This window comes from Schistocerca serialis, chromosome 1 (genome assembly GCF_023864345.2).
Source record: "Schistocerca serialis cubense isolate TAMUIC-IGC-003099 chromosome 1, iqSchSeri2.2, whole genome shotgun sequence".
NCBI lineage: Eukaryota > Metazoa > Arthropoda > Insecta > Orthoptera > Acrididae > Schistocerca > Schistocerca serialis.
In genome coordinates, this window is record NC_064638.1 from 271,535,309 (window position 1) to 271,552,950 (window position 17,642).

At 45.0% G+C, this 17,642-nt stretch overlaps 1 protein-coding gene across 1 annotated transcript in view; it reads left to right on the forward strand.

Annotated features, from left to right (window-relative positions):
- The window catches only part of LOC126465293 (zinc finger protein 541-like), a 677,038-nt gene extending 660,121 nt beyond the window's left edge, over positions 1 to 16,917 (forward strand). The window contains exon 9 of the mRNA XM_050096299.1: positions 16,606 to 16,917. Within this exon, the coding sequence (XP_049952256.1) occupies positions 16,606 to 16,917 (312 nt within the window). The remainder of the gene's footprint in view (positions 1 to 16,605) is intronic.
- The last annotated feature ends 725 nt before the right edge of the window (positions 16,918 to 17,642 follow it).

A 17,642-nucleotide genomic window follows, 5' to 3' on the forward strand; every position in this document is an offset into this window, starting at 1 on the left:
TATTAACTAGCAGTTGCCCGGCATGCATTGTAACGCTTCTTTTAGTGGTTTGTAATTTATTGGAAATAGATATATATGAACACCAACGGCCTTGCCGCAGTTGTAACACCGATTCCCGTCAGATCACCGAAGTTAAGAGCTGTTGTGCTTGGCTGTCACTTGAATGGGTCACCATCCGTTCTGCCCAGCGCTGTTGGCAAGCATGGTGCACTCAGCCCCTGTGAGTCAAATTGAGGAGCTACTTGATTGAGAAGTAGCGACTCCAGTCGCGAAAACTGACAATGGCCGGGAGAGTGGTGTGCTGACCACATGCCCCTCCATATCCGTATCCGCGACGCCAATAGGCTGAGGATGACACGGCGGTCGGTCAGTATCGTTGGGCCTTCCGAGGCATGTTCGGACGAGGGAAAGAGAGAGAGAGAGAGAGAGAGAGAGAATAAACAAAACAGACTCTCGTATATGTAGAAAATAAATTCAATAATAATTTGTTCATCATTACGTTGCATGTGAATTAGTGTATTAAAGTGTTTTGGGAAATACAATATTTTTGGTCTTTCCGTCTTACACCAAAAAAAAAAAAATTTCCTGCTTTCCAACTCGTGAGCAGGCGGCGTATAATAGATTTAAAAGCGATCGATAAGAGCTTTCTCTTTCTTGTCTGGCTGATAGAACTATCAAGCGATATGTGTTTCAGGGGCAAGAATATTTTTACCGAAAAAGCAACAACTTCACGAAGCTTCTGCTCCATCGGATAAACTAACTATTTTGTTACACATGAAAATCATTGTATAGACTACCCTTTCTGTTAAACAAACTGCTACAAAGGGCTACCAACATCTGAGAGATTTCAGAAATCGCAGCGTATAGAAGATACAACGGTGAGAATTGCAGTATTATCTTTCTCGCAGTCGAGTTTATCAGAAAACTGGCACACTGTTGCTGCAAAAGCTATTATTTGTAGTTGCATACCTTCTCCAGACAATGCCGATTGTTTTACAAAACCGTGCCTAAATTGGGCCATCACTTTTTGAGATCATACGTTCAGAAACAGCCTGAAAAACTTTCATTTTCATCTAGAGAAGGATTGGTAACCTACATAAATTACTATGTAGGGAGTCCCCAATAGACTAACTATAGTAAGAGTGCGGTAAGTCGGTTACCGGACCGGGGCACTTGGTGCCGAGTTTTCTGTGTTTCAGATTGCTAGCATCCTCAGCGACCCCAAAGTACCACTGCAATTACCTGACGAAGTAGAGTAGTGAGCGGATGATTAATTGATTAATAACAGTAATTATACTTATATTTAATTGCGTTATGCAATATAATACTACGTCATATAATATGATACTCTGCATGCTCACAGATGTTCACTAAATGTTTTGAATGGTGGTTTTCTTCTACGCACTGCATTGTATTAAACAGACTCCATTAACTAAAAGTTTCTTGCTACAAATAAGTACCGCATTTGAAGACGACGTCCCTGTAATGTAAACACATCAAAAAAAGTTTTGCATCACCTCGTTTCCCTGAGTTCCGGAACCTGTACTAAAATTGAAATAGAGATCAACATAAACATCATTTCCGCCCTTTCTATTGCTCATGAAAACCACACATTGCATGTTGTAATATCATACAGCGAGACATTCAGAGGTGGCGGTCCAGATTGCTGTACACACCGGCACCTCTAATACCCAGTAGCACGTCCTCTTACATTGATGCATGCCTGTATTCGCCGTGACATACTATCCACAAGTTCATCAAGGCACTGTTGGTCCAGATTGTCCCAGTACTCAACGGCGATTCGCCGTAGATCCCTCAGAATGGTTGGTGTGTCACGTCGTCCATAAACCGCCCTTTTCAATCTCTCCCAGGCATGTTCCATAGCGTTCATGTCTGGAGAACACGCTGGCCATTCTAGTCGAGCGATGTCGTTATCCTGAAGGAACTCATTCACCATATGTGCACGATGGGGGCGCGAATTTTCGTCCATGAAGACGAATGCCTTGCCAATATGCTGCCTATATGTCTGCACTATCGGTCGGAGGATGGTATTCATGTATCGCACAGCCGTTACAGCGCCTGCCATGACCACCACCGGCGTACGTCGGCCCCACATAATGCCACCCCAAAACATGAGGGAACCTCCATCTTGCTGCACTCGCTGGACAATGTGTCTAAAGCGTTCAGCCTGACAGGGTTGCCTCCAAGCGCGTCTCCGACGATTGTGTGGTTGAAGGCATATGCGACACTAACCGGTGAAGAGAACGTGATGCCAATACTGAGCGCTCCATTCAGCATGTTATTGGGCCCATGTGTACCGCGCTGCATGGTGTCATGGTTGCAGAGATGGACCACGCCATGGACGTCGGGAGTGAAGTTGCACAACATGCGCACAGTTTGAATCGTAACACAACGTCCTGTGGCTGCTCGAAAAGCATTATTCAACATGATGCCGTAGCTGTCAGGGTTCCTCCGAGCAATAATCCGTAGGTAGCCGTCATCCACTGCAGTAGTGGCCCTTGTGCGGCCTGAGCGAGGCATGTCATCGACAGTTCTCGTCTCTCTGTATCTCTTCCATGTCCGAACAACATCGGTTTGGTTGACTCCGAGACGCCTGGACACTTCCCTTGTTGAGAGTCTTTCCTGGCACAGAATAACAACGCGGGCACGTTCGAATCGCGGTATTGACCGTCTAGGCATGGTTGAACTGTAGACAACACCATTTCAGTCACCACGCAACTACTATAAAGACTAACAATAGGGATTTGAACGTACATAAAGAGGAGCAGCCCGAATGGTCACAGTTTTGTTTGACTCATGACAGAGTGTGACGAAGATGCTGAAACAACTGAACTTGGAGACGCTTGAAGATACACGCAGGCTGTACCGTGAATGCCTATTACGAAGTTTCAAGAATGAGCTTAAAGTGAGAAATCTAGGAATAACTTTATACTATAATTCTCTACGAATCACTACCACAGGGCTCGGAAAGACAAAAGTACAGTGCGCATAGAAGTGGTTAAGTAATGATTCCTCCAACGCTGCAAAAATGAACGGAGTGAGAAGAAGCCGTCGTGTCTGGTACAGTGGGAAGTGTCTTCTGCCATGTACTTCACAACCGTTTGCAGAATATAAATGAAGATGTAAGAGTAGAAGTAATATCTCATCCTTAAAACAATTGGTTTATTATACAAACTGCTCAAACATCAGTGAAGATCGGCGGTCTCTCAATTATTTGTTTGTATATCAACAAATATACCCCAAAGGACACTTTATACAGTCATTAATCGTTCCTTTTCGTGTGCGGTGCGAAAGAAATAATCAGTTGCACGAGAGGGGCGTCGCTTCTGTCGAGGTGTGTACACTGTTAAACAGACCGGTTCATGAACCGCTCGCGAGCACGTTGCTTGGTGTGTTACGGAACCGATCCAGCTGATCCGTCGGGACAGCGCTATCGCGAGCCCGCGAACAATGTGGCACACACAATTGTCTATCGAGGCCCTTCGCGCCAGTTTTTTCCCCTAGCGACTGACGAGCCGCTCGAGTGATTGTTGCTCGCAAGTACAGCGTCTGGACAAAACAAGTACAGCGTCTGGACAAAAATATGGAAACAGCGCTAGAAATGCGTGCTTGAACATAAATGCAGACGCCAACCAATCCTACAGGTTTCACTGTTGTGTTTTACCATGAACGGCACCTTTGCAATCTCCTCAATACGTTGTAGGTGTCAGACGCGTTCAGGACAGTGTTTTGAGTGATTATAAATACATTATGTCCGAGCTAAGTTAATTCGACCGCGGGCAAATTGCTACGGTGGGCGCTTCCGTAACCAAGGGAGCCGAATTCTGATAAATCGCTCCACGCAAATGCAGCGATGGCTCCTTTGTTTGGGCGCGGTCGACTTCCTTCTCCATCCTTTCGCAATCCGAGCTTGTACTCCCTCTATAATGACCACACTGTTGACGGGACGTTAAACTCTAATATTCCTTTCTTTATTCTAAGATGTGTGCAGCATACAGGGAAAGCGGAAAAAGACATCCGCTAAGTCATAACACGGCCTGAAGTGTTTTGAGTGATCGAGATACATGGCATTGGAGAAGATTATGAAAAAAGATAAGAGGAGGACAGCAGCAAAAGTCACTTCAGAGCTGATTGTCGCACACGCGAAACTGGTCAGCACCGAATCAGCAAGAAGGGAGCTCAAAATGGCTCGAACCACTATGGGGCTTAACATCTGAGGTCATCAGTCCCCTAGACTTAGAACTAATTAAACCTAACTAACCTAAGGACATCTCTCACATCCATTCCCGAGGCAGGATTCGGACCTGCGACCATAGCAGCAGCGCAGTTCCGGACTGAAGCGCCTAAAACCGCTCGGCCACAGCGGCCGGCGAAGGGAGCTCCAGATGATATCAATACATGGGTAAGCTGCAATTCCGAAACCACTTAGCAGTGATGCAAATGGCCATAATAGGAAAACGTGATACCGAAGCCATAAAATGTTGGATATGGTGAATGTCGTTTGGACACATGACTCTTCTTTCAAATTGTTTTCAACTTCTGGCCGAGTTTGCATCCCAAGACCGAAACATACCAGGGATTCGGGAATGATTTGGGCAGCCGCATCGTCATATTCCACGAGCTCCACGGATACTCTGCAACGTCTCATTATTATCTAGGATTTTGCAACCGTGTTGGCTGGTCACTGGTATCCCATGGTGCGACGTTTGTTCTCCAAAGCAGAATGCTGTGTTCCAATAGAACATGCCCTTTTTTCACACAGTTGGTATCGTCCGTGACTGGTTTTGTGATATGCTGTCTCCCTAAACAAAGAAACTTCTTTCCAACGGTATACAGTAGACTTTCCTTTCAAAACTAAATTTACATGCGCTTCTGTTGTCCTGTCACGGTCGCCACTTTATATATAACAAAATAATGGAATAGATGATAATAAAATGTTGAAATGCGTGGCTTTTTAAAATGTATTGAATTAATGAGGTTAATTTCTTTTTTTGGCATGAATGACAAGCACCATAGGCTGAGCTATGCCTGGAAATAAGTTCGTATTAGTTCATGTTATTCTGCAGGGGTTAGTAGTTTCTTTCTCCGCAGTAGATTTGTGCTTATCCTTCTTTATAATGCTACGTTTGCTCGCCGTGTTCACCTTCAAAGTCTTGACCGTGTTCCCATTGAGCTCATCGGATCTTCATACTATTCCAAAGTACACAGGTGGGCTTCAGTTCTTGTAATTATGGTACTATTTGAAATAACAACTCACACGACCTTTCTGTTAATAAAACAATACTGTATTTTCTAAACGGTGCACGTATGAAATACATACTCCTCTCTTATTCATATCGACCCCAAAATGGCGGTCTACAATTACTCGCTTAAAATGGCGTGCTTCTCATTCGCTCACTAGCTGAGCGCGAATCCTTCCTTCCTCCTACTGGTACAAGAAAATCACCTCTCTTTTTTAACAGCTGAAAATCAAAATTACATGACGGTAGGCATAGGCTCTATGATGGGCTACCGCTCCATCTTTTCTCTTTGCCTTTAAAGAAAACGAAAGCATAAAAGAAAATGCACAGTGAGCAAGAAGATGAATTGTCGCCCCCTCACCTGGTCACCACACTCATCAGCTCTCAGTATTATTGAATCTTTGTGGTCTGCTTTGGTTAGAAGGGTGCGTGATTGCTATCCACCTCGATCGTCATTACCTGAATTTGCCACTAATCGCAGAAAAGATGGCATAAGATTCCCTTGAAAACCATTCTGCTTTGAATGCCAACTGGTTTCCTACACCGTATTAGGCATATTAATGAACTGTGTTTTCTGTGCTTCCGTACTTTCGTCCAAACCCTGAACATATACACCTTCAAAAAGATTCTGTAGTGTAGGCTCACTACATAGCAAGGCGAAAGTGTCCAACTAGAATTGCAAACGACCATCGCACAGCGCAGACCTCACGTGAATGTCTTCTTTACGCAGGATGTGTCGCACAGTCCTTGTTGACACTGTGTTCCCTGTGCTCTCTTTAAGCTGAGCAGTCACTTTTGTAACGGTAGTATTCCTGTTAGAATTCTTTTGTACCCTCTTGATCTTTCACTATTTATGTTGAAAGGCAAAGTTTGCGGATGGTCCGGGAATGTTGTCGTGACACTGGTAATCCCAGACCCCTTTAGCAGCTAGAAATCCCAGACCCCTTTAGCAGATTTGTTACACAGCGGATCTCAAACAACGAACGCCAAAACTGCAATTTTTTGCAAGTCTGCGAGATCCTATATCACAGAACACCAGTGCGACACCGTAACGATTATAACTGTACTGGCGGTTGAAACCGCTTTCAGATGCGGTTTAATACTTCGTCTTTGCATGCTAAAAAATGAGATGAGAAAATAGCTGACCATCGATACTTTCAACATGTTAGACGGGTGACGTGAGAACCGGACGCTGGAACCGCGCGACCGCTACGGTCGCAGATTCGAATCCTGCCTCGGGCATGGATGTATATGATCTCCTTAGGTTAGTTAGGTTTAATTAGTTCTAAGTTCTAAGGGACTGATGGCCTCAGATGTTGAGTCCCATAGTGCTCAGAGCCATTTGAACCATTTTTGAGAACCGGACGTGTTATACTTCATCGCATGCTCAGGCGTGTGGTAGCGTTTATTGACATCTAGGACAAGCAAATGCCCACTGAACGCTGAGCGTTGCATCTTTTTCCGAGGAGTTCCCAAAGTATTGCCGCACTTGACAGGATTGTAGCCTTTCTCCCGAGTTATTAAACCTGTACATTGAGCAATCAATAAAGGAGACAACGGAGAGATTTGGAAAAGATGTTGCAAGAGAAGGAATTAGAAGTGTTCCATAAACTCTCAGGCGTGCAGCTGCATGAATTCACCTTCTTCTTCTTCTTCTCCTTCTTCTTCTTCTTCTTCTTCTTCTTCTAATATTTCGGCTGAATACCATCCAGTGCCGGCCGGAGTGGCCGTGCGGTTCTAGGCTCTACAGTCTGGAACCGCGAAACCGCTACGGTCGCAGGTTCGAATCCTGCCTCGGGCATGGATGTGTGTAATGTTCTTAGGTTAGTTAGGTTTAAGTAATTCTAAGTTCTAGGGGACTGATGACTTCTGAAGTTGAGTCCCATAGTGCTCAGAGCCATTTGAACCATTTGAATACCATCCAGTCATCTTCAGAGTGAGCCGAGGTGACTAACGCTCCAGCACTTGCTTCGTCCTTTTACACCCGATGACCGAACCACTGCGTATGCGGCCAAAGATCTTTCAGCCGAAATATTGGAAGTAGAGATGAATGTATGCGGCTGCACGCCCGAAATTTTATGGAACAGTCTTTACGCCGCGAAAACATAAAGATGCACAACAAGGAATTAAAAGTTTACGTTCGCTAGTGACACTTTAAATCTGTCACAGACAGCAAAAGACGAGGAAGAGCAGTTGAATGGAATGGATAATCTTTTGAAACGATGCTATAAGATAAATATCAATGTGAGTGTTGGTGGAATGCAGTCGAATTAAATCAGGTGATGTTCAGGGAATTGTATTTGGAAATTAGATACTAATGCTTTTTGGGCAGCAAAATAACTGACGATGGCCAAAGTAGTGAGAATAATAAATGCAGATCGGGAATAGCAATAAACCCGTTTCTGAAAAACAAGGGTATGTTGAAAAGTAATGCCCCGAAATTTTCATGTGAAAACTCTGGAAACTGTTTAAATAAAGTAACCTTTATTAACATTCTCCATCTTTATTCTTCATGTCTGTTTATTAATTTCTCGATATAGTCACCCAAGCGACGAATACATTTCTCCCAGCGACAGATCACTTTGTTGATACAGTCGCTGTAGAATGTTTGACTTTGTTGACGGAGTTAGAATCTCACCTACACTTGCACCGCTTCATCAATGTCAAAGATGTTCTTCAAGTTTTGAGTACAGATGTAGCTCTCTCACATCCGCCGATGATAGCACCAGTGTTTCCTTCGTTACGACCACAAAAAACCCAACGTTGCACAGTACTGATGTCGACACAATCATCACCATGCACATCTTTCATTCTTCTGTGGATTTCAATTAGGGGCACGTTTTATTCTGTTAGAAACTCCGCCACAGCATGCAGTTTTTCACTCACATACACAACGTCGTGTTACAAGCGACAGTTCGAAGCCCTCTATCGGCAGACAGTTGCAACTTGCTTCAGCGATTGAGAAGATCCACCGAGTAATAGCTCGTAATATCTCAACCCATATTGAGAGGAGAATGAAAAAATTGGGAAGCATTACTTTTCAGCACGCGCTCGAAAATTGAAGTTGTCTGAAAGTATTTGTCTCGAGTGTAGCCTTATATGAAAGGACAGTACAGACAGGAAAAGAATTGAATCTTTTGAAATATGGCGCTACATGAGAACACTGAAGATTAGACGGGTAGATCGACTGACTAATGTAGAGGGATGTAACTGTATCCCAAAGAAAAGAGCTTTATGACTCAGTTTGACAAACAAGAGGGAAAGATGGTGTTCTACGATTAAGTGTGAGCTATCAAGGAAAAGTCAGTTCCGTAATGGAGGGAACTGAGGAGGTAGAAATTGTAGAGGAAGACGAATGCAGTAAAGAGGTTCAAGCCGATGGTAGGTTGTAACAGTTATGCAGATATTAAGGCCGGCCACTGTGGCCGAGCGGTTCTAGACGCTTCAGTCCGGAACAGTGCTGCTGCTGCTACCGTCTCAGGTTCGAATCATGCCTCGGGCATGGATGTGTGTGATGTCCTTAGGTTAGTTAGGTTTAAGTAGTTCTAGGGGACTGATGACCTCAAATGTTAAGTCCCATAGTGCTTAGAGCCATTTAGAGCACATATTAAGAGACTTGCACATCATTAGAGCTGGCTGCCCTCTGCAAAAACTACGGTGGTGGTGGTGGTTAGTGTTTAACGTCCCGTCGACAACGAGGTCATTAGAGACGGAGCGAAAGCTCGGGTTAGGGAAGGATTTCGAAGGAAATCGGCCGTGCCCTTTCAAAGGAACCATCCCGGTATTTGCCTCAAACGATTTAGGGAAATCACGGAAAACCTAAATCAGGATGGCTGGAGACGGGATTGAACCGTCGTCCTGCCGAATGCGAGTCCAGTGTGCTAACGCAAAAACTACGGTTCGCTATTTTTGGCACAGTACACAGATGACGTAGTAAATGGTAAGATTACCGCCAGTATTAATAGGGAAAGAAACATAAATGAATGTGTGGCAGAGAAAGTGGTAACCGACGACTTCCCTTTGTTTTTTGTTTTGCTCATAATTATAACCAGACATCGTTCAGTGTTAGTCCATCATGTATTTTAAATTTTCACAAAATATAAACTGCACTTTGTAAGTAATAGAAATTATTTGATCGCGTAACTTCTGCTTTTTTGTGTAACCAAAGCAGTTACTTTTGATGCAAGTACAGTTTACATGCACAAACATAAAAAATATCTATATAATTATAATTGTTATTTTGTACCCAATAGAACGTTCATCGTGAAAAAAGGGAAGAGTATCCTGTTCTTGTTGGCAAGTGCGTAGGTTGTTTATGTATCACAGAAATAAGTCTTTTATAAGCTCTACGAAGTACTGCCTCAGTCGGTAAAAACGGAACCCTTATAGCATCGCTTCGTTGTCCATTCGTCTGTGTGTCTCTCTGTCTGTCCGGTGTTGAAATGGGTAGATGTATCAATTGAAAATTATGTCGTATACTGAGGGCTGTGTTCCCTCGACAGATAAGTATTTGGTATCTGCAATCAAAAGAGACGGCCACCTATGTCACTTATTTCAACACTCACACATAAAAACTCACGCATAAAAATCTACAGGATGTAAGAAAAATGTACGGCACAAATTGCAGGACACATTCCTCACACGTAGACGAAGGAATTATGTTACATGAACATGACTGTGGAAACGCTTTGCTTCCATGCTACAACTCATTTTCTCCACCTCGTTAATCATGTTAAACACATAAAAGCAGAACGTTATAATCATGGGGAGCATGCACTCTTGGTGACGCCTGATCACGTTGGGCACCGCCAGTGCTTTGTTTTACATGTCCCGGTTGCCATGCGACGTACATTTGCTTGTTTACAGGTAAATACCAACTGTTCCAGCCATCAGTTCTACCGTTGCAAGCGCACCGGTTACTGCGTGGAGTTCATCACAGACGTAGCTCGTCCAATGGCAGTGTACACAAATGCAGACACGGCAAATTCCCATTTGATATATGGATTAGCTAATGGCAGTGGCGCTCACGCTCAACGTTTGTGCGGTGGCAGAGTTCCCGGACGAAGGCACCGCGACAGAAAAACGTTTAAAGTCATCTTAGGGAACATGGGGCATTTAAGGCTGATACTCGCGGTCGGAGGAGGCCCAGAAGGACAAGGACACCACAACGGGAGGCGACAGCTCTTCTTGCAGTTGACGACGACCCTAGCGTCATTACAAGACATGTTCCTGCAACTCTAAATGTGTTGGTTGGCGGTGGCGAGTTTGTTGCTGTCAGAAGTAGTTTAACTTGTCACGAAATTGAAGTAGATACTTCCTGTGAGTTAGTATGGGCAGAGGTCGTTCAAAAATGGTTCAAATGGCTCTGAGCACTATGGGACTTAACTTCTGAGGTCATCGGTCTCCTAGACTTAGAACTACTTAAACCTAATTAACCTAAGAACAACACACACATCCATGCCCGAGGCAGGATTCGAACCTGCGACCGTAGCGGTCGCGCGGTTCCAGACTGAAGCGTCTAGAACCGTTCGGCCACACGGCCGGCCCGTGAAACACAATTAGCTCTTTATTCGCATGAAGTGTTGAGTGCTATTGACAAAGGATTTTAGATCGATTCCGTATTTCTGGATTCCCGGAAGGCTTTTGACACTGTACAACACAAGCGCCTTTTAGTGAAATTGCGTGCTTATGGAATACCGTCTCAGTTATGCGAGTGGTTTTATGATTTCCTGTCAGAGAAGTCACAGTTCGTAGTAATTGACGGAAAGTTACCGAGTAAAACAGAAATGATTTCTGGCGTTCCCCATGGTAGTGTTATAGGCACTTTGCTGTTCCTTATGCACACAAACGATTTGGGAGACAATCTGAGCAGCCGCCTTAGGTTGTTTGCAGAAGACGCTGTCGTTTATCGACTAATAAAGTCATCAGAAGATCAAAACGATCTAGATAAGATATCTGAATGGTGCGAAAAGTGGCAGTTGACCCTAAATAACGAAAAGTGTGAGGTCATCCACATGAGTGCTAAAAGGAATTCGTTTAACTTCGGTTACGCAATAAATCAGTCTAATGTAAAAGCCGTAAATTCAACTAAATACCTAGATATTACAATTACGAACAACTTCAATTGGAAGGAACACACAGAAAATGTTGTGGGGAAGGCTAACCAAAGACTGCGTTTTATTGGCAGGACACTTAGAAAATGTAACAGGCCTACTAATGAGACTGCCTACACTACGCTTGTCCGTCCACTTTTAGAATACTGCTGCGTGGTGTGGGATCCTTACCAGATAGGACTGACGGAGTACATCGAAAAAGTTCAAAGAAAGGCAGCACGTTTTGTATTATCGCGAAATATGGGAGATAGTGTCACAGAAATTATACAGGATTTGGGCTGGAAATCATTAAAAGAAAGTCCTTTTTCGTAGCGACGGAATCTTCTCACTAAATTCCAATCACTAACTTTCTCCTCCGAATGCGAAAATATTTTGTTACACCGACCTACATAGGGAGGAACGATCACCACGATAAAATAAGGGAAATCAGAGCTTGTACGGAAAGATACAGGTGTTCATTCTTTCCGCGCGCTATACGAGACTGGAGTAATAGAAAATTGTGAAGGTGGTTCGATGAACCCTCTGCCAGGCACTTAAATGTGATTTGCAGAGTATCTGTGTAGATGTAGATGTAGACCACATGACTGTCTGGCGAATGTTACATAAGGACCAGCTATGTCCGTACCATTTACGGCATGTGCAGGCACAATCAGCAGCTGATTTCCCTGCGCGGGTGCTCTTCTGCGAATGGCTTATTCAATGAAGTGTCAACCCTAGTTTTAGTGCAAGGTTGCTGTTCACAGATGAGGCGTCGTTACAACGAGATCAGACTGCACATTTTCAGGATAGACATGCATGGAGCGACGTCAATCCTGACGCAATTGTTGAATCAAGTAATCAACAAAGATTTTCTGTCAGTGTTTGGGCCGGTATTGTTGATGAGTGCTTGGTAGGGCCTCACTTTCTTCCACCCAGGCTCAACGGACAAGGTTATCATTATTTCGTAGAGAATGGTCCACCTGATCAGTTAGCAGATGTGCCTTTAGTTGTGCGAGAAAACATGTATTTCATGTACGATGGAGCACCTCGTAATTTTAGTGTTAATGTCCGTCAGCTTCTAAATAACATATTCGGTGACCAATGGATAGGTAGAGGTGGACCAATTGCCTGTCCTCCACGCTCTCCGGACTTAAATTTACTATCCTTTTTTGTGGGTACATTTGAAAGCTCTTATGTATGGAGCCCCAGTACAAGATGTTCGGAGTCTTCGTTTCCGTGTTATGGAAGGTTGGGAAACCATGCATAATACTCCAGGGATACATCAGCGCATCCGAGATTCACTACAACGGCGGGTTGATGCATCTATCAATTCCCACGGAGAGCATATTGAACATCTCCTGTGAGAAAGAGTTGCATGTAGTATGCTGGCGCGCTCTGTTCGTGTGTATTTCCCACGATTAATGAGTTGGAGAAAATGAGCTGTAACATGGAAACAAAGCGTTTCCACAGACATGTTCATAAAACATAATTTCTTCGTCTACATGTGAGGAATGTGTCCTGTAATTTGTGCCGTATATTTTTGTTACACCCTGCATAGTGTACTTCACGTTGTTGTAAAGTGATGGAATTTGGTAAGAAGGAAGGTTTCATAGTGCAAATAAAGGAAAAAAATCAGAGAATTCTTAATCTGTAATTATAGCACACGAGAAAAATATTTCTTTTGTCATTTGTTACCCGACATCAAACTTGAAATTAAAACAATTAGTAGTTCTTCATTCAGGATGACTGCGTCACAATGGTAAAAGTCAAACATCTGGCAAGGAATGACTTTATTGCTCATATGACGCGTGTCAGAATGTGTCCATCAGATATTCAGGAGCAATTGCTGTACGTAGATATGGCGTTTCAAGATGTATGTTAAACGTTTCTTTCACATACAACTTGAAACGTCCTATCTATGTGCAATAACTGCTCTTGGATATCTGATGATGGATAAATTCAGGAACGCGTCATGTCAACAATAAAGCCATTCTTTGTCTGATGATTGTGTTTTACCGCTGCGACCCATTCAGACTAAATGGAGAATTACTGATTATTCCGATAATGGTCGCCTACTTCCTTCATGACTTTGTCGTCACATTTATATTACTGAAGTTAAAACATTGACGAAATTTTTGGAATCCCTGGAACCGATATCTTGCCAGTATCAATGTCGATAACAGTCAAATATGGTCGGGATTCTCAGTTTCTGGAATGTATGAACAGTGTATATGCATAATAAAGTTTGTACGGAAGCCTCAGTACGTGAGTTCTACTCGCAAATGGCCATTTTTTTATGAAATTTTGTTTTTTTTGGCGCTGTATGATAAATTACAATTTTCGAATAGAAACTGAATTAATCATCGATAATTTCAATTTTGCTAGAAATACTGTTTATTTTGATGTAACAGACAGAAGGCAAGACGTTTGATACAGTTCCCCACAGTCGTTTAATAAAGTAAGAGCATGTGGACTATCAGACCAGTTGTGCGATTAGATTGAAGAGTTCCTAGATAACAGAACGCAGCATGTCATTCTCAACGGATAGAAGTCTTCCGAAGTAAGAGTGATTTCAAGTGTGCCGCAGGGGAGTGTCGTAGGACCGTTGCTATTCACAATATATGTAAATGACCTTGTGGATAACATCAGAAGTTCACTGAGGCTTTTGCGGATGATGCTGTAGAGTATCGAGAGGTTGTAACAATGGAAAATTGTACTGAAATGCTGGAAGATCTGCAACGAATTGACGCATGTTGCAGGGAATGGCAATTGAATCTCAATGTAGACAAGTGTAATGTGCTGCGAATACATAGAAAGAAAGATCCTTTATCATTTACCTACAATATAGCAGGTCAGCAACTGGAAGCAGTTAATTCCATAAATTATCTGGGAGTAGACATTAGAAGTGATTTAAAATGGAATGACCATTTAAAATTAATCGTCGGTAAAGCAGATGCCAGACTGAGATTCATTGGAAGAATCCTAAGGAAATGCAGTCCGAAAACATAAGAAGTAGGTTACAGAACACTTGTTCGCCCAGTGCTTGAATACTGCTCACCGGTGTGGGATCCGTACCAGATAGGGCTGATAGAAGAGATAGAGAAGATCTAACGGAGAGCAGCGCGCTACGTTACAGGATCAGTTAGTAATCGCGAAAGCGTTACGGAGATGATAGATAAACTCCAGTGGAAGACTCTGCAAGAGAGACGCTCAGTAGCTCGGTACGGGCTTCTGTTGAAGTTTCGAGAACATACCTTCACCGAGGATTCAAGCAGTATATTGCTCCCTTCTACGTATATATCGCGAAAAGACAATGAGGATAAAATCAGAGATTAGAGCCCACACACAGGCATACCGACAATCTTTCTTTCCACGAACAATACGAGACTGGAATGGAAGGGAGAACCGACAGGGTTACTCAAGGTGCCCTCCGCCACACACCGCCAGGTGGCTTGCGGAGTATGGATGTAGATGTAGAAGGATAACTAGGAGTATGTAGAACAAAAATGTTCCGTAGGTTACACAGCACTTCGCAAATCCTCACGCACTTTCTAGGCGGTTCACTGCTTCTGGTTTCTAGGGGAATCTAGTGACATACTGATCGCATACGCAAACGAAGTGACCTAAATGAGGTAACGCCCGACAGTTATGCAACACACCTAACTCGTAGGTAACGTGGTTACAGTCTTAACCGATCAAGGCTACTTCGGAAACTACACTCCTGGAAATGGAAAAAAGAACACATTGACACCGGTGTGTCAGACCCACCATACTTGCTCCGGACACTGCGACAGGGCTGTACAAGCAATGATCACACGCACGGCACAGCGGACACACCAGGAAACGCGGTGTTGGCCGTCGAATGGCGCTAGCTGCGCAGCATTTGTGCACCGCCGCCGTCAGTGTCAGCCAGTTTGCCGTGGCGTACGGAGCTCCATCGCAGTCTTTAACACTGGTAGCATGCCGCGACAGCGTGGACGTGAACAGTATGTGCAGTTGACGGACTTTGAGCGAGGGCGTATAGTGGGCATGCGGGAGGCCGGGTGGACGTACCGCCGAATTGCTCAACACGTGGGGTGTGAGGTCTCCACAGTACATCGATGTTGTCGCCAGTGGTCGGCGGAAGGTGCACGTGCCCGTCGACCTGGGACCGGACCGCAGCGACGCACGGATGCACGCCAAGACCGTAGGATCCTACGCAGTGCCGTAGGGGACCGCACCGCCACTTCCCAGCAAATTAGGGACACTGTTGCTCCTGGGGTATCGGCGAGGACCATTCGCAACCGTCTCCATGAAGCTGGGCTACGGTCCCGCACACCGTTAGGCCGTCTTCCGCTCACGCCCCAACATCGTGCAGCCAGCCTCCAGTGGTGTCGCGACAGGCGTGAATGGAGGGACGAATGGAGACGTGTCGTCTTCAGCGATGAGAGTCGCTTCTGCCTTGGTGCCAATGATGGTCGTATGCGTGTTTGGCGCCGTGCAGGTGAGCGCCACAATCAGGACTGCATACGACCGAGGCACACAGGGCCAACACCCGGCATCATGGTGTGGGGAGCGATCTCCTACACTGGCCGTACACCACTGGTGATCGTCGAGGGGACACTGAATAGTGCACGGTACATCCAAACCGTCATCGAACCCATCGTTCTACCATTCCTAGACCGGCAAGGGAACTTGCTGTTCCAACAGGACAATGCACGTCCGCATGTATCCCGTGCCACCCAACGTGCTCTAGAAGGTGTAAGTCAACTACCCTGGCCAGCAAGATCTCCGGATCTGTCCCCCATTGAGCATGTTTGGGACTGGATGAAGCGTCGTCTCACGCGGTCTGCACGTCCAGCAGGAACGCTGGTCCAACTGAGGCGCCAGGTGGAAATGGCATGGCAAGCCGTTCCACAGGACTACATCCAGCATCTACGATCGTCTCCATGGGAGAATAGCAGCCTGCATTGCTGCGAAAGGTGGATATACACTGTACTAGTGCCGACATTGTGCATGCTCTGTTGCCTGTGTCTATGTGCCTGTGGTTCTGTCAGTGTGATCATGTGATGTATCTGACCCCAGGAATGTGTCAATAAAGTTTCCCCTTCCTGGGACAATGAATTCACGATGTTCTTATTTCAATTTCCAGGAGTGTATCTCAGCTACGCTTTCTTAGGATAGTCTGCGATAGCCTACGGTTGTTTTACAACTCTTTGTGTGACGAAGACGCAACTGGCGAGCTAACGGGTCGCGCGTTGGCGCTGTTGCAGGCGACGAGCAGCTCGTCGGGCAACGACGGCCTGACGAAGCAGCAGCTGGAGCTGATCCAGCAGATCATGGAGCAGACGCAGCAGCAGCACGCGGCGGCGCAGAAGCAGCAGCAGCAGGCCAAGCAGGAGGCGGCGGCTGCCAAGACCCGCTCCTGGGCGGCGCAGGTAGGCTGCTGGCCGTGCATGCGCGCGCCACCGCGCTCTCTCCCTCCCACCGACTGGTGCAGAGGACGAAGCCGGACCCCAAACTTGACCTGGCGCGACGGCAATCCTAAGTCGATTATCTATCGGGTGATCAAAAAGTCACTATAAACTTGAAAACTGAATAAACCACGGAATAATGTAGACAGCGAGGTAAAAATTGACACACATGCTTGGAATGACATAGGGTTTTATTAGAACCCAAAAAAAAATGAAGTTCACAAAATGTCCGTCAGATGGCGCTGGACAGCAAAACGTCAGTGACTGCGCATGACAATCGTGTTACAGAATCGCATCATCCCCAGCCTGGTTGATAAACACCCGATGCAACGTACGATGTTTATGCAGGATGGCGCTCCACCCCATATTGCTAGACGCGTGAAAGAACTCTTGCGTGCGTCGTTTGGTGATGATCGTGTGCTCAGCAGCCACTTTTGCCATGCTTGGCCTCCCATGTCCCCAGACCTCAGTCCGTGTGATTATTGGCTTTGGGCTTATCTGAAGTCGCAAGTGTACCGTGATCGACCGACATCTCTAGGGATGCTGAAAGACAACATCCGACGCCAATGCCTCACCATAACTCCGGACATGCTTTACAGTGCTGTTCACAACATTATTCCTCGACTACAGTTCAGGAATGATGGTGGATATATTGAACATTTCCTGTAAAGAACATCATCTTTGCTTTGTCTTTGTTATGCTAATTGTTGCTATTCTGATCAGATGAAGCGCCATCTGTCGGACATTTTTTGAACGTTTGTATTTTTTTGGTTCTAATAAAACCCCATGTCATTCCAAGCATGTGTGTCAATTTGTACCTCTCTACCTACATTATT